This window comes from Sphaerodactylus townsendi, linkage group LG08 (assembly GCF_021028975.2).
Source record: "Sphaerodactylus townsendi isolate TG3544 linkage group LG08, MPM_Stown_v2.3, whole genome shotgun sequence".
Classification (NCBI taxonomy): domain Eukaryota; kingdom Metazoa; phylum Chordata; class Lepidosauria; order Squamata; family Sphaerodactylidae; genus Sphaerodactylus; species Sphaerodactylus townsendi.
Genome location: NC_059432.1, coordinates 72,858,617 through 72,885,033, shown reverse-complemented (window position 1 = coordinate 72,885,033; position 26,417 = coordinate 72,858,617). Strand labels below are relative to the sequence as shown.

Sequence of the window (26,417 nt, the reverse complement as noted above, 5' to 3'; positions counted from 1 at the left end):
TCAGAGTAAAACTTAAAGGAAATAAAGCCACAGAGATGTCTTTATTTTTCAACATCGAGCATAATAAAGATGATATATTTTTTCTTTTCTTGCCTCAAGTCACTGGAGTATATTGCCCTCAGCTTTTTTCTTTCCATGATGTTATCTCAATCCCTTACAATACTTTGTGATAGAAAAGTGCACTTTAAGAGATGCTGTCCATATACAAGAAAGAATGTCTGTTCAGAATTTGGTTCATGACAATACTGTCTGTCTTTGGGGTTTAAATAACAGTTTTATATGCCATTATTCATTGTTGTTAAGCACAACCATAAACAAAAGATTACAATTTTCTATTCTTGATTTAACACTTATAAGATGAATTCTTAATGCCTTTCTAAAATTCTAGAATGCAGCAAAGTGCAGTATTTTCATTTGTGGGCTAAGTGTGTTAAATGTGGAACTCTTGTTCAGAACATGTATTTACCTATAGATAATTCAGGTTTTAAGAAATTAAAAACAAAATTACAGCAGTTTTTTTAATACAGGGTTAAATTTTCAATTGTACATTTAGGTTCTCAGAATCTAAGGATCATTATAGTTGATTTGCTAGAAATAAAATGGGTTCTTAGAGTAAGTTTAGAAGTATACTTCAAATTAATTAGGTTACCAATGGTTGCAAAAAAAGCCCCCAAATTTGGTTAGAGGGCAGGGAGATAAAGTTTGCATAAGAGAGTGGCAAGTACCTCACCCCTAATTTCTGGCCCAAAGGGGTCCTCAATTATTAAATTAGATTAGATCAGAGTTAATGCAATTATTTATGCCCCAATGCAATTATTTATATTGTGTTACGTTTCCACTTCATATCTTAAGTAATGAAGTATTTTACCTCAGTTTTTCCCCCCTGAAAATTTTGCAGTTGAAAAAATTACATAGAAAAACAAGAAATTAAAATTTAGGGTGAGGTAAAGAATAATTTAGGATAGCAGTCTTAAAATAGTCTTACAAATAAATCCACAAAAATGAAGTCTATTTTGACTAACTTACCTGACCACACATACTTGTGATAGTCAATTGTGACTTAACAAAAAAGAAAACCCCACCTAGTTGCACCCAGAGGCCCTTGATTGGCTCCTGGTGATCAGAGTGCTGGATTAGATGGGCTCTGGTATGATCCATCATGGCTTTTCTTATGTGACAATGGCTGTTAATTAGCTTATTTATAAAACTAAGTAGAAATACAAAATAAAATTAAAGAAATAATTATTCTTGAACAACTCCTGTGTATTGCTTACTCAATTTTCAGATACTTTAACAGCATTTACCTAAGTTCAAACAGTGAAGTAAATTTGATAGATGAGAGGTCACCTTTATTTGAGCGCTGTATCTCTGTCTGATTCACCAGAAAATTAATGATATCTCTCTACCACATTTCACCTGTTCATCCAGAAGCCTTCCTTTGTTTCAAGTCCCAGCTCCCAAAACTGCTCCCCAAAAGAGTATTAGTGTATAAGAAGTGTGGTGAGATAAAGGGCATTTAGGATGAAAAGAAGTATTTTATTGTCCAAAAGGTAATTTGTCTAGTACAGCATGTGCCTTATATTGTGGAATCTGCTGTAGTTGACAATAAATAATTTTTTTTCTTTACAGATTGACTAAGCATTGACTGAGTAAATATGTCCAAGGTAAGGAATGCCATTTCTGATACCCGCTAAATGATTTGTTTATTTTCTTTTAAAGAATACAGCAGAGATACTATATAGCCCCCCAAAATGGACCCTCCAAGGCCTTACTATAGCTGAAAGATTTATAATAATTATTATTATTATTATTAGATTTAATATACCGCCCTATCTCAACAAGGCTCAGGGCGGTGAACAATATAAAAACAACATACAATAACAATTTAAAAACAGTTACATTCTAAAATGGCAGCCCACCGCTCCACATATAATCCAAAAACAGTCTCCCTCAGCGAAAAACAGTGGGTCTCAGTGGTGTTAAGGACCCTTATGAACAGAGGGGGGCGAGGGCACGGGCATGGGCACCATCAGCGGCTGGACTCTCCGAAGGCCCAGTGGAACAATTCAGTTTTACAGGCCCTGCGGAATTCTCCAAGATCCCGCAGGGCCCGGATAGCTGGTGGTAAAGTGTTCCACCAGGCCGGTGCCAGAGCCGTAAAGGCCCTGGCTCGAGTAGAGGCCAGCTGCGTCATCGAGGGGCCAGGGATCTCCAGCAAATTGGCCTCTGCCGAGCGCAGAGGCCGAGTAGGGACGTATGGGGTAATGCGGTCCCGAAGGTACGAGGGTCCCAGGCCGCGTAAGGCCTTGAAGGTCAATACCCACACCTTGAAAATGATTCGGAATTCAACCGGTAACCAATGCAGGCGGCGCAACACAGGATGGATATGTTCTCGGAAGGCGCCTCCTGTGAGCAGTCGAATGCAACATCGAAAAGATAAAATCCCAGTGGATTGAGGACCTTAGAACTTTATCAATATGTGAATGCTCGCCATATAGACAGTTGTGTGTGGATGTATTTTTAGATATTTGGAAACCATTTATAGAATTGTATAAATGAAGTCTATTTTGACTAACTTAGCTGACCACACATACTTGTGATAGTCAATTGTGACTATCTGCTATCTGCTACCACTGTTGTTATATTTTTGTCTTTATGTGTCTTTGGTTTGTTGCTTTTAAAAAAACCCCACAAAGTAGTAGTATGTGGAAGAAGCAAAGCTCCGTAACAGTAAACCTGTAAGTTGCATAAACTCTGCAATGCAAGATCTACTCATGAAGTATAAAGTGGCATTCATAAAAACTGTTACTGGAGATTGTGAGCCATTCCAACAATGGTTTCAATGCCAAAAACCATTGGTACTTTTTTGTTTGTGAAGACCCTCATGAGTTAATCATGAAGCTAATGACTCTAAACTAGGTGACCATCATGTCAATGTCAAAACATGGTAGTTTAGCAGTTGCTGAAAAGTTTCTTAAGGGAAGTCTTTTGAAGTTCAAGATGGTTCATGGCTTATCAGCATTAGGTTTTACTATCATTATGCATAAACAGATTACTAGAATCACCGGAATAGCAACTGTACTTGAACTTTGATATGCAGTAAATCAATGACACAACAGTGGAAAAATCAAAGCTACAATATACCGCTTTCACCTCTGCTGCCCACAATGAATTCAGGGATCAATTTTAAGCGTATGTGGTAAAACAAGAATGATGAAAGTGGTTTGGACACATTTTACAGTGGCAATTGGACGGTCAACAAGAATTTTATAGATCTGTGGAATGTTTGTCAAGCTATACCTTATCTTGTCTCATAATAGTGCTTCAGTTGAAAGCGGATTTTTAGTTAATTAGTCAATGTTTATAGAGAAGTTGCATGAAGAACTCTTGTCTGTTAATGTCCGGTTTATAATGCTGGCCTGAATTCTGAAAAATTTGAATCTATCATCATTGATAGGAGCATGCTGAAGTTGGCAATGCATGATCATACACAATACATAGAATACTTAGGGGTTAAAAACCATAAGCAACAAGAACCTTTGAAAAAAGAAGAAACTTGAGGGAGAAATTCAATGCCACAGAGTGCTAAAAAAGTCAGAAAAATAAGTTAAAATGGGCAAAGAAATAATTGATCAGAAAGGAAGAAAACTGCAAAACAAAAACGAATTGTAGAAGTTGTGTAATCTTTTTGAAAATACTTGAACTCTAATTTCTAACTTGATTATTCATTGTAGTTTCACAACTAACAGTGCAATCCAGAACAGAGTTATTGCAGTCTAAACCCATTGACTTAAATGGGCTTAGAATGGAGTAGCTCTGTTGTGGATTGCTCTGTAAGTTTCTCACTGTGGCTTTACTTAAGCTATTTTAATGAATATTCATTGAAAATTATTTTTATATAATATTTAATATAGTTTTAAAACAAGTACAAAAATGTTCTGTTGTGTTAATGTTTGGAGATTATATGTATTGACGTTCCGCCTTCATGTAATTTTAGTGCATCTTCAAAACATGTATACAGTTAACAGTCAATGTTCAAAGTTAAAGTTCATGTTGAAGCTCTTATCTTAAATGTTTTTGCATTTCAGTACTTGTATAGTTCTAAACCATTTACATAACGTATGCATTTTTTAAAACTAGGGCTATTTTTGAATGGTAATCAGGGAAATCTGTAAACATTGGTCAAGAAAAGTCAGGGAAATGGAAAATAAAATTTTAGTGGCAAGCCTGCAATCTAATTTAAACAAATATAATCTTCTGTTTCTTTCAGCAACAGCAACCGCCAGCCCAGTTTTCCAATCCAGAAACACCTGGTTATGTTGGATTTGCAAACCTTCCCAACCAAGTTCATCGGAAATCTGTGAAAAAAGGCTTTGAGTTCACCCTTATGGTGGTTGGTAAGAACAGTTTTTATTATCTTATTTTTTAAAAGCAGCTTTTCAGGCAAATGCATAATCTTTTTTTAAAAGATGTCTTAAACATTGTCATAGATCCTAACTTTTTCTGTTTGTAGAAAACACTTCTGCTAGCAGAAAACGGGTAGGATGTTTTTGATGCTATTTGTTCCCACTGCTTACCCCACTTTAATTAGGGGGGAAAGTCAAATGTGCATTAATTGCTACATTCAGGACTTTATTTATTTATTTATTTATTTATTTTATTCGATTTGGTAAACCGCCCTACCCCCAAAGGGCTCAGGGCGGTGCACAACAACAACAATACAATAAAACAAATCGAATAACCCCAGTCAAAATACAAAGCCATAAAACTATAAACTACAGCAGCAGTAATACTTGCAATAAATAATTGAATTAATAATAGAAGACGTCTGGCACCCAACCCCAGTGGTCAAACCCTGGGATGGGAGGGGATTGGCAGATGGTCCAACAGATAGCCAGTGTGCAGGACAGTACGAGGGGCAGACTCAGCGGCCGGCTCCCTCAAAAGCCCGGTGGAACAGCACCGTTTTACAGGCCCTGCGGAACTCTCCAAGGTCCCGCAGGGCCCTAATTGGTGGAGGGAGGGCGCTCCACCAGGCAGGGGCCAGGGCAGTAAACGCCCTGGCCCGTGTGGAGGCCAGCCGCATCATGGAGGGGCCGGGAACCACCAGTAAATTCGCCTCCGCAGAGCGGAGGGCACGACTCGGGACATAAGGGGTGAGACGGTCCCGTAGGTATGAGGGCCCCAGACCGTAAAGGGCCTTAAAGGTCAAAACCAACACCTTGAAGATGATCCGGAATTCCACTGGGAGCCAATGCAGACGGCACAACACGGGGGTGATATGATCTCTGACTGAGACCCCCGTGAGATATATGATAATTATTTTTATTGTACTAATATAGTAAAAATTAAGACAGTGGTCTGATCCCTATGGAAAATCTATGCTAATAGTAAGGATTTCTGTCAGTGGAATCGGACCTTTGCCTTCTTGCTGCACTTCTTAGAGGATGGTGATGCACAGGAATAGCATGATGAAAAGAGTTGGAGATCTGTGGCAGAAGAGTTGGTCAAAATTACCCTTTGGTCAGTGGAAATTTTGCACTGGATTCAGCCCTTTATAGCATGTACTGAAAGCTGTTGATATATGAATTTTATCATACCCAAAGAAGGGTATATGATATGTTGTAGGCATTGTCTGCTCATATATTTCAACATAATTTAACCTGACATGGGATCGTTGGAGCATTTTACTGTCTATCATTTCACTTTCACTGTGTACTATTAGCTAATTCCATAGCAAATTTCTAATTACAGTCTCCCTTCTACCATGTGAGAATAGGCATATAAATAATAATTTTAGCCTTGATTTTGATTTGATCTGTACAGCCAGTCAAGAAATGTATAACTTACCAGTAATTTGGATTATTGTATGTATTCTTCTCTTGTGTAGATACACAAAATAAATTTCAATTTTCAAAATTTTCAACATTCAATTTACCAATCAGTAAATATATAAGCACTGTTCACTTATTTGTACTATCGCTAGGAATCAGTCATCTGAAAAAAATATTTAAACTTGTAAATCTGTAAAGCAAAAATGGCCAGATACTGGATCTACTTTTTTCTTATAATATAATAACAATTATTGCCATATAAGACTAATTATTTAAGTATTCACTTGATCGTTGTCTTTACCTCATGTCCCATGTAAATACAATCTAGTATTTAAAAAATCCTGACCACAAAATATAGTGGTGCAGTTTATTCTTGTCTTAATCCAGAATTTGCCAGCATGTTAGTAGATTGTAATCTCTGTAGTCATCCAATGTTACTGTCTAAAAGAACTTTTAGAAAAATAACAGGAATATGAACCAGAGATCCATTGTAAATAGTTGCTTTCTGCATCCTGTACTGAGGGATCAGAGATTCTGGAGGCATTATAAAGGAAATAATATGAACGTCTTGGAATTCTTCACTGTAATTAGAAGATCTGTTCTGTGAATTTCTCAGGGGCTGATTCTGCACAGGCCGAAAAAAATGGTGTGAAAACAGTGTGAAAACAGTATAAACCCTTTTACACCATTTTCACACCACTGTTTTTGGCCCATGCAGAACCAGCCAGGGTTTTTTCCTTATGAAAAGCAACATCGTGTATCCTTCAGGCTGAACCTCTGCTATACCCCTACACTTGTAATGAACAAAAGTAGTGTATTGTTTTTAAACAGATAGGGCTAAATTGCCATTCATAGCTGACTGTAGATTTAGTCAGGTTCAAATGTAGGTCAGTACTCAGCGCCCTAAGGATGCCAAGTAACTTTTGCTCCCCTCCAGTCAACACTCATTTTCAGGTTCCTTTAATCACCATCTGTTGTCTCCCAAGTCACAAATCCTTTTGTATAATTTTTCCCTAATTGACTGCCCAAAAATTTGGCATTGCTTGCTAAATGTATGTATTTAGAGGTAGCTTTGAAGAAGTCAGAACTCTGTAAGCATAGAGGAGCCCCAATGAAGAAGCATTATACTACTGGCACAAAGCGTCTTTAAAAAACGGAAGTCAGCCTACTGTAATTAAGAGCCTGTGCAAGATCCACATTAGGGAAAGAAGACAGGACGTTGGAGTTCCTTCCCCTCCCTTCAGTAAGCTAAAACACAAACTGCACATCTTTTATTAATACAATATTTTATACGAAAACCAGTTATGAAGGTTGAAAGCCAACTGGGGTTACCTTTACATTTCACAGAACACTGCATCTGCCAGCTGGGCTGAAGTTGAAAATATGTGCTTACTGCAGGCAACTATTGCTTTATAGCAGTGATGGCGAACCGTTTAAAGACTGAGTGCCATTTTTACTACCCATAATGTAGTCAGAGCCTGAGAAAAACTCCCACAGAGGTTTAAGCTATTCTTCACGGAAGGAGTGGAAAATTATTAGAGGTTATGGGTAGTTAGTAAGAAGAAAATAGACAAGCCTTATCGGAGCAGATTTTCAGGCTGCCGTTCCTGGAGCACTGGAACCGGAAGTCTCCATTCAAGGGTGTCAATGTGTCCCAGCAGCAGTGAGAGCCTTTGAAGGCAAACTGATCCCAAAAACCTTGTATGGCGCTCCAATCTGGCTAAATCATAATCTAAAGCCTCTTGAGTCTATACAATCTAGCTTCTTTCGCAAACTACTTGGAATTTCGAACAGCGTGCCATCTCTCTCTTTATGTTCAGAATTAGGTCTAAATCTTCTCGAAACACGTATATGGCTCTCCTCGCTTCGATACTGGCTGCGTCTCCATTTCTGATCAGAACAGGACAGCCTAACAAAGTGAATGCTTTCGTATTCCTACCTCTCCACTTGGAGTCTTCTGATCAAGAAAAAATTAATTCGCTAGGGCTTCGGGCTTTAGACGCCTTCTTTTACATAAACATGGACCTAAGCTTAAATAGTCAAACTTCTGTCGCTAAGGCTACTTGGACATTGAAAATCATCAATTGCTTTCTTACTCAATACATGAGCAGGGCATTTTACCAGAGGGAATTCCCACCCTCTTCCCTTCAGTAAAAGGGCTACCAAGGTACTTTTTTACAATATATCTTCAGCCATATTCCTCCTATCGCATCTCTAATGCTGGGGCCCTCGGATTGAATGCCCTACCTTCAGCAGTCCTGAGCGGCAGATTTCTCCAGATTCCGTATCAACAGCGAACGTGTCCCTGCTCACGAAAAGCCATCGAAACAATCGAAAGTTAACATCCTCCTCTAGATTGCTTAACTATATACTTCATCTAGAAGACAATATATAGACCCATACACTGAGAACTATGCCAACTCACCAGACAAGGTTAAATCCTTCTTTCTGCTTTGTGATCCTCAGAGATCCCTAGACGTTGCCAAATTCCTGGCGCTGGCACAGCAGATTCGCCACAGATTTTAGTTTATTTATTTATTTATTGTTTTAACTGCTGGAAATGTCCGAACCTACTTATTTTAACTTGATTCTCCTCAACCTCCCTGTTGTATTTTAACTTATGCCAATAAAAAGGTTAATGATGATGACTGAGTGCCAGGGGCAGAGCAAGGGGAAACTGCATCCAGGGCACGCATGCGCCATGCGCCTCTGCCACACACCTCATCTGCCCCTGCCCTGCCCTGCCCTGGAATGCCCCAAAACACACCTGGAACGCACTTGCCATGCCCTCGCAGGGGCATGCGCCCAATGTGTTGCACACCCCTCGCCCCCTTGATGCTATGCCCCGCCAAGTGCCCAAACTGGGGCGACGGTGCATGTGACCACAAAGAGTGCATGTGCCTATGGCACGCATGCCATAGGTTTGCCACCACTGCTAGGGAATAGATTTAATCCTCTGAGGCTAAAGCCTGTGGAAGCTGAGACAGGCAGATACAAGATATTCAAGGAGAAACATCTCTCCAGTTTGTCTGTCAATGGGGAATGGGGGTCTTAATATGCTGAGGAATGGTGAAACAATGGTTTAAAAGAGGTTCATTCCATGGGTAATATATGGATATCCTGCATTTTCAGCAATGTGGTAGAGGCTTTTTGTAACCTCTACCTGTTCCTTGTACAAGGCTAACCTGGTCCTGCAGAGCTATGGGGTCTCAATAAATGAATGAGGCTGAGGTTTCAGAACAAAAGTGTTACATCTCTTGCTTGCAGGAGCACACTTTCGACAAAATTATAGCACAAAAAAGGCCATTTAAATCACAAGGGGACCAGACTGGTGCTGGTGCTTAAATGGTTTGGGAGGGCAAGGTATAGAAGCTAATTGAAGCACGATCTGGCCATGAAGCTCCCTTAAGAAAAATGTACATTTGGTTTGTGGTGACAGGACATCCATGCCAGGGAGAGAGGTGTTGTGTAGTAGTTAGTATTGGACTAGGATTTGAGAAACCCAAGTTGGAATTATCACACCGCAGTGGAAGGAGTCTGCATGATCTTGGGCCAGTAATACTTTCAGCCTAATTTACCAGACAGGGTGTTGTACTGATAAGATGAATAAGGGCTAAACATATGCCACTCTGTTTTCCACTGGGGAAAGAAGTAGTAGTGTAAATGAAGTAAATAAACGAGGAAAGAATTGAAAATAAAGCTGCCAGCATCCTAATAAATAGGGATAGGACTGAAAATAAAGCTGCCAGAATCCTAGTAAATAGGGAAAGGGTGGAAGTAAATACATAGGGAAAAGATTGAAAATGAAGCTGCCAGCATCCTAATGACAGCAGCTCTGTTTAGAATAATGTGTGCAGTTGTTGTTACCCTTTCTCAAAGAAAATATTGTTGCTGGGAAAAGTGTAATATAGGAAAGCAAGAGTAATCATTACTTCTCTATGAGAAAAGGCTTTGGACTGTTTGGGGCTTTTTAGTTTTGAAAAGGAGAGAACTAAAAGGAATGGGGTAGTACAAGTTTATAAAATTAAGCATGGTGAAGAAAGTGTCTTCTCCCTCTTTCATAGTATTGATGAAAATGATTGGCAATAGATTCAGTGTGAATAAAAAATAAGTACAACCGTTAATGTACATAATTTAACTGCCCCAAAATGTAATGTTAGCCTTTAGCTTAGATGTGTTTAAGAGAGAATGACACACTTTCATGATGGCTAAATGGAACCTCCCTATTCTAAAACTATCTAGTACTGGTTTCTGGACTGCAATAGCAGGGAATGGCTGTTGCTTTCTTGCCCTACTAAAGAGCTTGGGGGGGGGGGCATCTGGATTGTCACTGGGAAAGGGAATACTGGGTTAGTGATACTTTTGGTCTAATCTTGTGGGGCACTTGTGTTCTTTGCTAATTTCAAAAACTCGCAACAGTGTAAACAAGAGTACAATTCAGTTTGTGGCAAGAACTGACTACTGAAAATATGATTAATCAACTGTTTATGTGGATTCGGAAAGGCTATTTCATTTGTGCTTATGAACTTATTTTCACATTGATTCATAGGTGAGTCTGGACTGGGAAAATCTACTCTAATTAACAGCCTGTTCTTAACAGATCTCTATCCAGAAAGAATAATCCCAGGAGCGGCTGGTAAACATTATTTATTGGTTTATTTGGTTCCATATAGGTCTTAAGGAATGCTAGGATTATAGAATGTGAACAAAAACTCAGGGACCTTTTATTCACAGTCACTTCATTTGCATTAACTATGTTTTAATCAGTGTCCCTTGCTTCACTGTTACAAAATGAAGATGTGTAGATCCCAGACATGCATTCCACTTGGAGAGAGCCTTTTTTTCTGGCAGAAGGAGCCTTTCCCTGATGCAGGAGGCTCTTACCCTGACAGAAAAACCTCTCACATCAGGCGAAGGTTGCTGTTGCTCCAATAGCTATAGCTCCAGTAGTGAGCTTCAATCTTACACTGCTTTTAGCACTCCTTTATGTATTTAAACACTTTTTGTAGGTACTATGCAATCTAGGCTATATCTTTTAGTTGAGTCTTCTTTAAACCTTGATTGCAGTTTGTTTTAGAATCTTTGCCTTTGGGAATTCTCAAGATTTCCAGTAGACTAGAGTGTAAATCAGAACATAATGTAGAATTTCTAGTGAGAACTGGCAGCTGTTATAAAGTGTGGAATATCTATAAAACATGTGTACTAGGCAGGGCTCCCCAACCTTTTTGAGCCCAAGTACCTTTGGAATTCTGATACAGGATGATGACTGCATCCCCAAAATTGCTTCCACTAGAGACAGAGCAAACCACAAACTGTTGGAGTGAATTCATGCATACTTTTAACAACAACTCATCAGAATTTCAGGCAGAAGCTGTTCAACAGGTTGCCTCTTAAAATATCTTTTCGCATAAACACACACACAGCTTGCCATCAGTAATGCAGTGAAGAATGCTATGTTTTGATGATAGCTGCTGCTGAAGCAATTTTAAAAAATCTGCACAGCCAGTCAGAAAACGTGCCAGCCAGAAGTCCTATCTGGCTGCACTCATTTTTAAAAAGCACTTGGCAGGCCTCAGGAAAGTGGTTAATAGGCACCATGGTGCCCATGGCCATAATGTTGGAGATCCCTACCTTATATCATTTTGCCCTCTCCCCTGTAGGTTGCAACTCAGCTCTTTTGCTTATTACTTATTACTTATTCTACAGAAGAATTATCTGTTGTCCATGTTGTCCTCTGTGGCTTGGATCCTGTGTTGTCATTAAATTGGCACAGCAACAGCTCATCTGATGGAACAGCTTTTCCATCAGCAGGTGATTGTTGCATGTTTCCCCCTTTCCCCTCTCTTGCACCCACCCCTGGCTCCTTCAGTTCCACCAATTGAAGAGAGCACTTCAGATGGCAAAACACCCAGGGAGAGGTGGAAATTTGACTTTTGTGGTGTGATGCTGCTTAAGATTCAGATGTATAGGTTACTCTGAGGATGCCAGTGAATGTCTTTGACTTGCAAAATCTTGCTACTGCTGTTTTTTGAAATTTCATGCAGCAGATGATAAGTGAAAGGTTATTAGTGTCTCATAATTGGTTTGCATTTCATCTGTATTTTGTTCAGACTTGTAGGATGATTGTTGCTGTTATTTCCTAATTTTGTTTCAAGCTTGACTTTGAATAGTCTTCTGAGAAAAGTTTTTGTTAACTTTTAGAGAAAATTGAAAGGACTGTGCAGATTGAAGCTTCAACAGTTGAAATTGAAGAAAGGGGGGTAAAGCTCCGACTGACTGTTGTGGACACACCAGGATATGGTGATGCTATCAATTGTCGAGACTGGTATGTATGTAATGTATTGGTTAACTTGCGTATATTTCTAAAGATAGGGTAAAATCAAATGAAATGCTAGGGTCTTCAGTGCATTTTTTTACCAGAAGCAGATGTCATAGTGTGCAGAGATGGTATTAACCCTTGGATTGCTTTCCTAAACTCAGTTGTCCCCACACAATTGCTGTTTGGAGGGAAAGGTAAAAGTTGCCTCTCTGGCAGTATGATGCCCCAATGGAGAAAATACTGTCTCTGAGGAAGTGTTTAAGGTTGAGAAAGAGTTAATCTACCTTCCATCTGTGCTGTGGTCCTGATCTGAATTGATGTTATTTACCATAAAATAATGTGTTAGAGATCCAGTCACCTTGTTTTAATCTCTAGTATTGTGAGTTAATGTCAAAAATGTTAAATTTAGGTCCAAGTCATCTGAATGCAATACTTAGGATAAAGAATGGGTTGGATACAATGCAATACTTAGGATAAAGAATGGATTAGACACAAGTTGTCTTTCCAGTGTTCACTCACTTCCATTAGTTTATACAAATTCCTTTGTCTAAAACTGAGGTCCTTCTGCACCAAGCTTATGCAGTTGATGACCTGCAGGCAAATACCATGCCAGAAAGGAGAGACTGAGCATTTATGGCCTTCTGCTGTCTGTTGCTGCTTACAATTCATCCTTTAAGGAACAGTGACAATGTAGAAGAGGAAAGTGAGAATTGCTAAGGATGCAGTAAAGTTCTCACAAAGTTAGAGAGTATTCTAGATTTTTTGTTTGTGCCATTGTGGAAGGCTTGGGCATATGCTCATGTCGTATGGGCAGCTGATTTGGCTATTTCAAGTACTGTTTTGGGGGCTGGTTGGTGACACTACCCCAAATAAAGTGAGAATGAATATGTTTCTGCTGTTTATGGATGAAGAAAAGAAGAGGCATTAAAATAAGCAAAATTGAAGAGAATTTCTAAATACTACAAGTGGACAATTAAGAAAATATTCTGCTGGCACCATCAGCAGAAGGAAGAATATGGTTTTAACACAGACTTTTATGAACATGATTTTTGTTCTGGGGGCACATTGAAGTCAGGAGGAATTTCACATGTGAGAACGTTATTATGTTGGTAAGCTGAGACTCAGCAAGTGGTGCTCCTTTCATTTTTGTATTGTGATTTTTTAAACTAGAAACAAGATATTGAATAGGAAGGATACTGTGAAATGGTTTTACTTTACGATCAGGAGTCAAATGTATACATGCATTATGGACCTCTCCATAAGGCAGACTTCATAATTTTCTTGGCCCTTCTAGTTCAATAATTCCATTCAATAGGTCACACTCTGCTCTCATCAAAAGTAAAGTTATATTTTTATACTGGTCTGAGAATTTCATTGAAGTTGAAGAGATTGTTACGATAAGCACAGTGGTTCTGATAGTTACTCCTAGGGCTGGAATATTTTCTTAAGTTGTTCTTCACATATACTACTTTGTAGTGGCTTTTACAAGAGTTTTCAGATGTTTTAACTAGCCAGGAGTGTCATTCTTTTTTGAGATTTCTTTTTTTTTTCATTCTTTACATCCAGCCATCTATTTCAGAGAATGAATATTTAAATCAGCATAATTGTTCATACTTGATTTACAGTTTCAAGACTATAATTTCCTATATTGATGAGCAATTTGAACGCTATCTTCATGATGAGAGTGGCTTGAACAGACGGCATATTATAGATAACCGAGTTCACTGCTGTTTCTATTTCATTTCACCATTTGGACATGGGTAAGTATTATGCATTTGTGATGAAAGCATGTGTTTAATGATGTGTTCTTTATACTTAACAATATTCTAAAACTGATACTAGAATTACTACTTTTAAATATGGGTAGGAGTGAAGTTAATGGCATTAAAATAATAGAAATTAAGCATTTTATTTGAAATTGTTGTTGGAAAATGGATTGTCTGTTTAGTTTGTTGAAGGAATTGGGAGGAGATTGATACTGTAATGATTTAACATTTATTTTGTAGTCTCAAGCCTTTGGATGTTGAGTTCATGAAAGCCATACACAACAAAGTGAATATTGTGCCTGTAATTGCAAAAGCTGATACTCTTACCCTGAAGGAGCGGGAAAGACTGAAGAAAAGGGTGAGTGTTTCATAAAGCTATGGAAGTATTTGAGGCATTTTTGTTTAAGTTTAGGACAGTAAAAGAGAGACAATTGAAGTAAACTGAGCCCTTCGGGGATAGGGCGGTATATTAAGTTTAAAAAATCAATAAATAAATCAATAAATAAAATAATACTAATTTATGAAAAATTCAGTGGATGTAGGAATTTAAGAATCTGGTGTGAAATATAGTTTACTGCACACCTTCACCTTGCCTTCTTGTTTCTTGCCTTAAACAGAATGGCCATATATATATTTATGAATAATATTTCTATTCTGCCTTATACTAGCATTTCTAGGCAGTTTACAAAGGTTAAAAACAATTAAAACCACAACAAACAAAAGTAAAATATTACAATAAAAATAACAATAAAAATCACATTAAAATAATCTTCAATCCCACCCCTCAGACCAGCAGCTGGGCATGCACCCATACTGTTGCATGACAAATCTCTACAGCGAGACTATTCCAGAGCCTGGGACAATCTTAGAGAAAGCCCTTCTGCATGCCCCTGCACCTCAGCAGGTGGACGGTACCACCAAGAGTGCTTCCCCCTGTGATCTCAGTGCCTGGACAGGTACATAACAGGTGCAAGCACTCCTTGAGGTAGGCATGGCCAAAGCCATTTAGGGCTTTGTACGTCAACATAAACACCTTGAATTGGGCCTAGCAGCGAATCGGAAGCCAATGCAGTTCTTTAAGACCAGCATGATGTACTAGCCAGATGTACTGGTTAAAGCCTAGCTGGCACATGCTGCACCAGCTCCAGCTTCCAGACTGTTTCTGGATTTTGTAACATGTTATGTTAATGCTTATGCTTTGTTTCAGCTCCTTTTTCAGATTTCTGCAATAAAATTCTATTGCATTGCTTATGGGAATGTCCTGCTATGCTGGTTGTATCTGACCTATGCTGGGCAACCCACCTTGAAACTCAGTGGAAAAGGTGGACTATAAATAACATAAATAAAAATATTCAAATCCTAGTCCAATTGAGGGGGCATATTTTAGGGGACTCAAGTAGATGTGGCTTTAGATACGAAGTGTCTTGGGAAGGGACCTGTATGGAGAAGGTGTCTAGTCCACCAAACCTTAAAGTTGCTCGTGCAGCATGGGGAGAAGGGCCTGAACATCTAGTTATTCTTTCCTTCTTGGCAGGGGCCTGTGCAACCTCTTCCCAATGATTCCTGGGTCCCGTCCTTAGTGCATGGAGCCCCAAAATCACTTAGACTTCCCCTGGATACAACAGAATGCAGAGCGTAATGGGGCTAGGAAACCTCATTGCATGTGCATCCATTTGGAATCCAGATCAATATTCCCATCTATTTTCTTTCAGATTCTGGATGAAATTGAAGAACATAGCATCAAGATTTATCATTTGCCAGATGCTGAGTCTGATGAAGACGAGGACTTTAAAGAACAGACGAGACTTCTGAAGGTAAAAACTGTTTATAGAGTTACTATCATTTATGGAGATCATTGCATGATTTGTTGGTAGGCTCCAAGGCCCCCACTTCCAGTTTTATGGATTCACTCCATTTTTTGCCATCTGAGAATGTGGACAGGTGAGGTTTATTGACCATTAATCCTTCCTAGCAGATGATAATAGAGGAGGAGAAGCAGGTCTAGTGGATGGTGGAAGTTGTAAATAACCTCACTGAGATGGAGAGTAGTCGCCATGACTCTTAAGGAAGTAGTGCCAGTTGAACTGGGGAGACTTTGTGGGGGAGACTGGCTGCTCAGTGGTTAAGGCAGGCAGCAAGGGAGGCCGTGCAAGTGAGCGTGGCAGTGGGGAACAGAAGAGAAGGAGATGAATTAGCAAGTGACGGGACAGCAGTAGGGAAAGGAAAGACTGCAGGAGGAGGCAGGAGGAGACTGAGGAGGGGCTCCAGCATGGAACCCAACTCAAAGAGTGGATAATTATCATTAAATCCCTTAATAACCTAGGATGCTCACAGTTATCAGACTATTTCCTGATATACTCTGGCGTACCAGCTGGATTCCCCAGACAGCCTTTTCATTATGGTACCCTCCTTTTGCTTTACATATGATAATAGCTTTGTTCTTAATTCTGTGCACTTTTAATTCTGTCCATTTTTGAAATTGAGTCAATTGGACTGATGTTTTACATCCTTGCATCCTGTTCAGTTTTTCGCTTCCTTGAGGGTGAGGAGGCAATGTTTTACACAAATGTTAAATTTAACAAATGTTAAATTTATTATAAGCCATTTTAAGAGTTTTGCTGAAAAATAGCACTTGGTTTTTTTAAAGGACTTGATACTTTATGTAGTCATTTTTGGGAAAGCATTTTAAACACCCGTATTTAAATGTTTTAAAAGTTTTTTAAATGGAAATATGGTAATAATTTATGTGCCATTAAAGGTTGAAATGAAATGAAATGTCATTTTACCAGACAGTTTCCAGGTGTTTCTTTGTAGCTTAAATTAAATATCTTAAATTGGTGTTCTGCCATTATTCTTTAATGTCATTTTATGGTTTAAGGTCATTTTCCTAAGTTCACATCTCTAAAAAGTTAAGTTTCTTTTGTAAATATTTAGAATGGTGATGAATAGTACAGAGCATCATTCTACTTCAGAAAGGTACAATGTTTTCATAACTTCTTTAAATCCTCAATTTCAGGCCAGCATTCCATTTTGTGTAGTGGGATCCAATCAGCTTATTGAAGCTAAAGGTAAAAAAGTCAGAGGTCGTCTGTATCCATGGGGAGTTGTTGAAGTGGAGAACCCAGAGCACAACGACTTCTTAAAATTAAGAACCATGCTAATGTAAGCATATTGCCCTTACCTCAATAACTTATTCATGCCATCTTCGTAGAGAAAACAAATAGTCCCACTCTTTCTCTACATTCCCTTAGATCTCAAAACACAAAATGTGTTCATCTGTTAAACAGTATTAACTAATTCATTATACAAAATACTTTCTCTACTTAAGAATGTTAGAATTTTATAAATTTACTTAGCTTGCTTTTGCTTCCCAAATTAGCTTTTCAGTTTACAGCTTATTTGCAATGATTTTGTAGGGCTGACAACAAGGAGAGAATGGAGTAAATAGATATGAAAGTAAAGTATGGTGTCCTGAAAACATTTGTGAATAGAAAGTGATTACCGTATATACTCATGTATAAGTCGAATTTTTCAGCACATTTTTAATGCTGAAAAGGCTCCCCTCGACTTATATGCGGGTCATTAAAATTTTTTTGTATGTGTGTTTTTTTACTTTTGCCTGGGCTGTAGCTTGGGGGGGCGCAGTTTTTTATGCTAGCAGCAACCAAAGATTTCAGGGTACCCCTCAGAAGACACTCCTGGATGATACCAGCCAAGTTTGGTAAAGTTTGGTTCAGGGGTCCAGAGTTATGGACTCCCCAAAATGAGGTGTGCTCCCCATTCCCCATTGTTTTCAATGGGAGCTGATTAGGTAGATGGGTTGCTACCCACTTTTGAGGGGTTCCATAACTTTGACTTCCTTTTTCCTAGAACCAAACTTCACTAAACCTGGCTGGTCTCATCAGGAGAATCTCTTTATGATACCAGGTTTGGTAAAGTTTGGTTCAGGGGGTCCAAAGTTATGGACCCCCAAATGAGGTGCCCCATTCCCCATTGTTTTCAATGGGAGCTATTAGTAGATGGGGCTACCCTTTTGAGGGTCCATAACTTTGGACCCTCTTCTGAATAACTTCACCAAACTCCTGGCTGGAATCTCATCAGGAGAGAGCCTCTTTATGATACCAGCCAAGGTTTGGGCAGGAGAGAGTTTGGGTCAGGGGATCCCAAAGTTATTGACTTCCCCAAAGGGGATGCCCCATCCCCCCATTGTTTATAATGGAAGCTAATAGTAGATTTTTCCATTCTCTGATAATATCCCTCTTTAAAATCTAAGTTGGGTTTACATTTTGGACATACAGATGATGATGAGGAATCCAGTTTTGGAGGGATTTTAACTCTTGTGTTTTAGCTTGGTTTGCTGGTTGAGCTAAGGTTTTGTACTTTTAAAAGTTATTGTTGATACCATATTGTTCCTTGTTGACCCTCTTTTTCCACAACTTACAGAAGCCAGTTTACTGTTTTCTCTTCTTGAAATAAATATTCAAAAACATTTAACCTACTGATGCCTCAATTGATGTAATTTTATTGGCATCTATTTTTATTTTTGAAATTTACCAGCAGCTGCTGCATTTCCCACCCTCGACTTATAATGAAGTCAATAAAAGTTTCTCCTAGTTTTTGTGGTAAAATTAGGTGCCTCGACTTATATTATTTATTATTATTATTATTTATTTATTTTCTGTATAATCCGCCTCCATCTCCCGAAGGGCTATCAGTGGTGAACAAACATATCTACTACAACATCAACAGGAGCGGTCGTACAAATATAAACACGTAGGCTCCATCCCATAAAATAGCTTAAAACTCATAAAACAGCAAAAAACCATAATACATAATAAAAGGCGTCCGACCCCAATTTAAAACCTACCCCCATGGGGGGGGATGGCAGGACCCCTCAATATGAGGGGACCCTGATGTAACTGCCCTAGGGGGTCGACTTATACGCGAGTACATACGGTAGCTATGTGCCTTACTGATGTGTCACACACCAAGTCCTGGAAACTATTTTTATCCATTTGAGGCATTTTTAGTCTTGTCTGGATATTCTTGATACTTTTCTGTGTGATGTAGCCCGTTCAAACAGTAGTGGAAAACATTAAATGAATGCAGGGGTATCTATGGATGCCAGTTTATAAAATGGATGTACAGAATATAATCCTGAGTTTGCTGAATGTAGTTGCCAGCACAAAGTATATGTGAACCAGTATTTCTAGAGATCAGGGAAAATACTTTAATGCTCAGCACAGTTCTGTTATTCTTCTAAGTTTGCCATTTTCTGTTTCTACAAGGGATCAAATCTGAGCCTCCATGCTTGTTCTTCATTCCCTTTTGTTGTCTTCTTTTTTTGAGAGAGAGAGAGAGTGTGATGAAATGAGCAAAATAGGAACACTTGATCCAGTGTATGTTCATAGACTTTCTACACATGGCTGCCTGTCACGGCTAAAAGTATTAAATGCAGTTATAACTGAATTACTAGGGGAAATAACCTTGTAGAAGTAATATGGTGATTTGACAAGCTAGCAAAAGTCTGGAAGGGGAATGACATATGTTATCTGGTATTTGGGCATAATGACATTATTCCTCGAATAATGAATATGTGATGTTGCTATGTTATTCCAGTACCCACATGCAAGATCTCCAGGAAGTAACTCAAGACCTTCACTATGAAAACTTTCGTTCTGAAAGACTTAAGAAAGGTGGCAGGTTGGTACCTGATGTTTGGCGCTATCATTCTGTTTAGCTAATCTGACCCTTTCCCTTTGCATCTGTTGACCTGATTATGTAGTATACATGTTGATGCTGGATGACCATATACATATTCCTCATTTTGTTAGCTTTTCAGATGTTGTTCTTAAAATAGCCTAGCTCAGGGGTAGGGAACCTGCGGCTCTCCAGATGTTCAGGAACTGCAATTCCCATCAGCCTCTGTCAGCATGGCCAATTGGCCATGCTGGTAGGGGCTGATGGGAATTGTAGTTCCTGAACATCTGGAGAGCCGCAGGTTCCCTACCCCTGGCCTAGCTGAATAGGAGAGGAGGAGGAGGCCTTGAAAAAATTCCTAGCTGCTGATACAAAAGCCAGTATCACACAAAACCTGCATGTCTGATATTCATTCATAATCTCTTTATAGGTTGCTTTTTTCTTTGGACTTGGAGTGGCATCTCTATGGTGAATTCCCTTGCACTGGCAAATATCATGAAAGCCAGTTCCTTGTTATGCCAAAAGTAACTATGATGATTGTATTAGCATTCTACTTTCTTGGTGCCAGTCCTCCCATTTGAGTTTCTAGGACTAAGCTACTGAATCCTGGTAACCAATCTGCAGTTTCTAGATGTTCATGAACTACAATTCCCATCAGCCCCAGCCAGCATGACCAATTGGCCATGCTGGCAGGGGCTGATGGGAATTGTAGTCCATGAACATCTGGAGTGCCATAGGTTCGCCACCACGGGTCTAGAAGATTAAGTGACTGATCAGCAGCAACTTTATAAATTTCTTCCTCTGAAAGGGGGAACTCTGTTTGTACATTAGTTGGGTAGGCATGGGAGGGTTCCGCTGTCCTTACAAAAAATCGTTTAATCTTTTTTTCCCTCCTCCTCTTGCCTGATCACAGGCCTCCTTCCTTTGTCAAATGTTTTTTCAGTTGCTACAGGAACCCAAAATCCCACTCCTATTTTCCTCTAACATTTGAGGGGATACATTTTTTTTATTTTTCTGTAGGAACATATATCTTATCCCTTTGCATCTTTCTCATCTATATTTTTTATTTGTCCTATGGGGCACAGTTGACTCTAAGAGTTTAAAAGGCATTTGTATATTATACAAATTATACAAAGTATATTATACTTTTTCCATTTTCTCCACTTAAAGCAGGAAGGTAGAAGATGAGGAAGTGAACAAAGACCAAATCTTGTTGGAAAAGGAAGCCGAAGTAAGGATATTGTTTTTCAGCTTATACTTCATTAACAGTCTCAGTAATTGATGCCACTTTTTTGTTTCATAATATTCTTAAATAGAAACACAGTCATTCTTTGCTTGGATCTAAGACCTGTAAGCTTTCCTGGATACCTAACCTACCCACATTAAATAGGCTAGTGGTAGCAGCGTTCCTTTGTCCCATTTCAACACCAAAGTTGGTAAGCACCATAGATTTGGGGCTTATTTTTGCCAATAACCCAAATAACCTTAAAGCTTGCCGTCTTATCCTTTTCAGAGTGCAGACCTTAAAAGAATTACCCCTTTCTTATATCCAAAGGTTTAGACAGGTGTAATTCTGTTTAGGTTTGCACCGCAGTTTCTAAAATGGAGCAAACAAAAGAGGGCTTGAAAGTGTTTTTTATAGGGAAGCTTGTTGAATGCTATGCTGTGGCTTGGCTGCTTCTGCTTTAGAAATAAGTTGAGTTTTAAGCATCAGAATTGAAACTAATTAGCTAAGAGGGCAGCAATGTCTGATTATAGACTTCAAGCTCTTTTGTCCAAATGAGATCACTTTCTACTTTCTAACAGCCAAATGATAATGCCCCAAGTTCCTCTGTCCCCCCTCCCTTTTGCGCAACTAGCATTTATTATGAAGGTATGTATTGCTGTTCATTGGTCTTACTAAGATAATTCTAGGTCAGTATATCAGAAGTCACCTTCACCTGGATAGGCCCAGGCTAGCCTGATCTCATCAGATTTCAGAAGCTAAGTAGGGTCGCCCTGGCTAGCGTTTGGATGGGAAACCAAGTAATACACTAGGGTTGTGATGTGGAGGCAAGCAATGCCAAACCACCTCTGCACCTCTCTTGCCTTGAAAATCCTGTAGGGTCACCATAAGTCAGCTGTGTCTTGATGGCAATTTATTTTCCGAAGTCTACAAATGGAGAACATGCTCGTTCTTAAGATTCACTGAATACATATTTAATAATCTGTCTTGTATTTTCATCTTAGCACTCCAAGGCTGAATTGTGTTTTGCCCAACTTGCTTTTTTACTAAATGCAATAGTACTTGTAATTATAGCTGCGATCTTTTAATCATTATGTTTTATGAACCAAGGCTGAAATTCTGTAAATATAGTGAACAAGTTCTATTGATCTCGCTGGGACTTGCTTCTGGGTAAACATGATTTTGATTACAATGTGAGGCCTTGTTGATTAAACAGAATGTGTATCAGAAGGCTACATTGAGGAAATATACTTTAATCTTTATTTTCGAGAGACTATTTTGATCCTGGTATATTAGAGTGATAGGGAATGGGGAGAAAAGAAAGCTATGTTATCTGTCCATAGTAACTGTGTTAGCCACGATTAATCTGTAATTTAATAGCAGAGCTGTGCTTTCAAAAGAAAGGAGGAGTAAGTGGGGTTTTTATTTTCATAGCTCCGTCGCATGCAAGAGATGATTGCAAGAATGCAGGCACAGATGCAAATGCATAGACAAGGTGAAGGCGACAGTGGTACACACCATGGGCACAAAGTCTAAATGCTTTGGTAAGTTTATTTTTGCTAACCTTCTAGAAAACTAGTGTGTGTAGAAATATTGCTATGCAAGTTAAGCAGTATTGCAAATGGAGGACTTGTTTTATGTCAATTTTGACTTCTGAATAAATTGTGGTGTTTGTATCCATGCTCACTACACAAGTGCATGATATCCTAAAAGGGTTTAATGAAATTGCTTTTATTTAAAATTAGATTTACCATTTGTCCCAATAACTAGATCATTCTTACTCAACTCTACAAATTTTGCAGTGGTGGTTCACCAGTTCCCAGACTTTGTTGCCCCATAACTCCTTCTCCAGATGGGAAAGGCCTGGAGAGACACTTCATTGAGATTCACCACCATTTTGTACCAGTTGTGTTTAGACTGTTGTGTTTCCAACTATCTTGACTGCTCTGTTTTAAAGTGCTGACACAGATATGGAGGGTTGTAGAGAAAAGGAAAACACAGATTTAACGGTCAAGAGTTGCATTCTGAATCAGTGTACTGAAACATTACTAAAGCAGGAGCTACATCTAAGCACTTGAGACTTGGGTTATGAGAGAGAGAGACAGAGAGAGAGAGAGATCACAAAGAATAATCTGAAGGAAACTTTGCCCACAGTCCAGGGGAGGGAGAGGGTATTCAGAATCCTCATACCAGTCCATCTTGCAGACCAAGAGGCAAATTTTTGCTTCTGGCTGAGAAACAAAATTGACTTGAAAGATGAAGAAGTAGCTCAGATGCTTCTGAAGCAATTGGAAACAGGAGGGTTTTGATTTGTGAGTGTGTGTTTTTCTAGGGTTTTTTCTGTCAATGAAATTAAAGCTCACTTGCTGGACACCAGCAGACCTTGTTTGTTAAAACCATTCATTCACCCCGCAGGTACAAAGTGAGTGATGGGGAGGAATCTCCTAGATAAGAATTTGTGTGTATCGGGTAATTGAAACTCCTTCAGGGGAATCATATGGCTACTTTGCTTTGATGCTACCCTGTCAAAGACAAAAGTATTTAACCTGCACAGGGAGATGCCAAATGATAGTGAGGCTCATTGTGTACAAGATGATGCAACTATTTCACTTATTCAGGAAAGAGTGTTTAGGGGAGAGTGGAATATAAATAAATATTATTATTATACATGTTCTGTTTATTTTGGCAGATACCTTCATTAATCGGAGTCTCTTGAGATGAAGTGATGTGTTCTGTGGAGACAAATGCCTGTTACTCTGCAGTGAGGAGCTCCCATTTGCACTTGATGTGCGTATATATAGTGGTCATTTCTTAATGCCTACTTAATAAACAATTTAGATTTGGTCAGGATTTTAATTCTGTACTGTAATGTGACAGTTTTACTCACTAATCTTTTACTGAGCTGTTTTTATTACAATGGTATATATTCAGATTTTTTTCTAAAGTAATCTAATATTCACCTAATGGCATGGATTATTACCACTATCAATAGTTGTGTTTGTTTTTCGCTTTATTTGTTTGTTTGCACTGAAAAATCAACTGACTTTGACCACAATTCCAAAGTCCAAAATAGTATGGTTTGGACTTCCTGCATAGCCTGTCCTGACATTTGATATGGCTTAATACAAAAGTCAAAACAAGCCCTATTTTAAATTAGTCTCTCAGGTAGTGAAAGCTATTATTGGTCCACATAACATCAGTGCTAAGAAATTTTGCTAGAAAAACTATGAAGCAAGTTTGAATATTGGGGTGGTCTTGGGGGTGGAGATTTTTGCACATAGGCTGTCGAACAGGGCAAGTGGCACAATAGGGAATTGCTCGGTGCCATTTTTTCTTAGATCTAGTAACATATAGCACTGTGTGCCTCTGTAACACTCTGAGGTGCTCTGCCTTTTTAAGATTTTTATTTTGTCAGATAACCACAAAGCATGTTCTTTTGTAGGTTTAAAAAGGAAAATCAGTATTAATTATTCAAGGCATTCTATTACACCTTCATGGACAAACTTTATTGTTTCTGTTGATGTGGCATATTTCATGTCCCTATGCTGTATTTTGACCAAAAGAGATGTTTCAGGGGGAAAAAAGAAAAGAAAAATCAACTCTCTAGCCTACTGGCATTCAAAACCCAAATTAATAGTCATACAGAATGAACTGAAGATGTGTCCGTTTCAGCAAGCAGCAGTAATTTCCATTCTTGCAGGACAGCAGAGAAAGTTTCTATTTGAACTTTTTTACTTCATTTAAAAACTGTACATACATATAATTGTACATGTCTATATTATGTGCTATAAAAAACTTTTAAATTCATTTCCCCATATTTTAAAAATAGGATAAAACCTCCAAAGATTACAATAATTGTTTGCCCATTAAGCCAGACTCAGTTTTCTTGGGTTTCTGTAGTTGGAACAACAGTTTGGGTGTTTGTTTTTTAAATGGCTGTTGTGTTAAATTAAAATGTTGTGGTATACAATAGAGCAGCAAGAGAGGAAAATTGTTTACAGTGTCTTCTTTTTCTGAATCTTCACCTTTCTTTGCTGCCCTGTTATCTGTGCCAAAAGGCTGAGAATTGATGTTATGTAATCCTGACACCAACTTCTCTCACTACGTTTACTTTTTCAATACAGCCTAATTTTGCATGTAGTCCTATAACTTTAATTGTAACCTACATCATTGTTGTTCCTAGATCTGTATCTAGAACTGCTGGAACTGACCATGATTTGCAAAAAAAGAACCAAAATATATTTTAGTATCCTTGTTTTGAAAGAATAATTAATTCTTTCAAAATACACAAAAATCATGAAAATGTGGTTATGTACAGTATGGGGGTTAACAATTTTTAAGTAGAAACACTAAAGCTTGGTTGTATTTAAATCTTTCAACAAACAAATTTGCTCACATACATGGACCAGAAAGCTTTAGCATTTTTTCTTTGCAACCTTCTTCCCTCCACAAAAGTAAAAGCTAAAATCTTTTGTTTGCTTTGTGGAATGCTTCAATTCCAGAAGCAATCTTGTAGCTACTTACTGCATGAAGAGAGGGAGTTGGCAGAAATCCTCCCCTGCCCTGAGCACCCATTACATGAGCAAAGGGAAAGCTCATGTAAGAGGAGATTACTGCTGATTTTTTCTTGTTGAAGCATTCCCCCGTGCCACATCTCATGCTATTCCTGGCATTCCTCTGACCTTCAGACGTGAGGGGGAGAGGGAGAAGCAGAGGCCAAACTGCCAAGAGAAAAAAATAGTGAAGAGCTTTTGTACAAACCTGTTCCATAAAGCTTGGATCCAACCCTCTCTGAATTTACATATTATTATTGCTATAAGAAATAATACAGCACTGAAATAATACTTTACGTGTATTATAAAAATGTGAACATTTCATGTGTGCCAAATACTGGTACTATCCTGTACACAATATATCTTGTTTTATTGTAACTGTTACATCTTTGGAGTGCTTGGAATTACATGTGTCTGCCTGTATGCCGTTTTGTTTTGCTGCATTGCAGGAACTCTTCATTATGTCACCTGGTTCACCCTTGTGGAGTTGTATTCTGAAGTGTCTTGGCATACTTTGATAGCATATAACTATCAAAGCTGTTACTTTTAATTAGTTACTAACCTGTTACAAATTGCATTTTTAGGATTTTATCCAGTTTTTCATTTGCTGAACATTTTCAACCAAGTGAAATTTGGGTTACATGGGACTTACCAACTCTGTGCCTGGCTTCATTCTTTAACTTGCTTATATCTCTTTTTATCATAATAAATTTGAAAGAACATACAGAAATTATTCTAGATCATCCTCCTGTCTATCTAGGGCATCCTCTTTAATGCCTGATAGTTGGCTTTAAAAAGTTATCTGATCTTTTTTAGGATTGTCATGCATCTATAAAACTTTTTCAAAACACTTTAATAGAAGTACCACCGCAGTTATAACTTTTAGGAATATGTTAAACACTTATACTTTTTTTATATTTGAATAATTCAAAGGGCTAATTTTTGTATAAATATTAACACATTTTTGTTTTTCTGTACTCTGACATTAGCCAAGACTATTAATAAAAACAGTTTAATGTT

The 26,417-nt window shown here is 38.4% G+C and overlaps 1 protein-coding gene across 2 annotated transcripts in view; it reads left to right on the top strand.

Annotated features, from left to right (window-relative positions):
* The window catches only part of SEPTIN2 (septin 2), a 28,001-nt gene extending 1,584 nt beyond the window's left edge, over positions 1–26,417 (top strand). Inside the window, exons 2-13 of one of the 2 annotated variants that reach the window (XM_048505872.1) lie at positions 1,630–1,664; positions 4,271–4,397; positions 10,384–10,470; positions 12,036–12,159; positions 13,779–13,913; positions 14,160–14,277; positions 15,632–15,733; positions 16,936–17,081; positions 19,539–19,622; positions 20,793–20,850; positions 22,279–22,388; positions 23,534–26,417. In XM_048505872.1, coding sequence (XP_048361829.1) covers positions 1,656–1,664; positions 4,271–4,397; positions 10,384–10,470; positions 12,036–12,159; positions 13,779–13,913; positions 14,160–14,277; positions 15,632–15,733; positions 16,936–17,081; positions 19,539–19,622; positions 20,793–20,850; positions 22,279–22,380 — 1,092 coding nt within the window. In that variant the 5' untranslated portion in view covers positions 1,630–1,655 and the 3' untranslated portion in view covers positions 22,381–22,388; positions 23,534–26,417. Of the gene's footprint in view, positions 1–1,629; positions 1,665–4,270; positions 4,398–10,383; positions 10,471–12,035; positions 12,160–13,778; positions 13,914–14,159; positions 14,278–15,631; positions 15,734–16,935; positions 17,082–19,538; positions 19,623–20,789; positions 20,851–22,278; positions 22,389–23,533 lie in introns of both variants that reach the window. The other variant, XM_048505871.1, reaches the window with a different exon arrangement.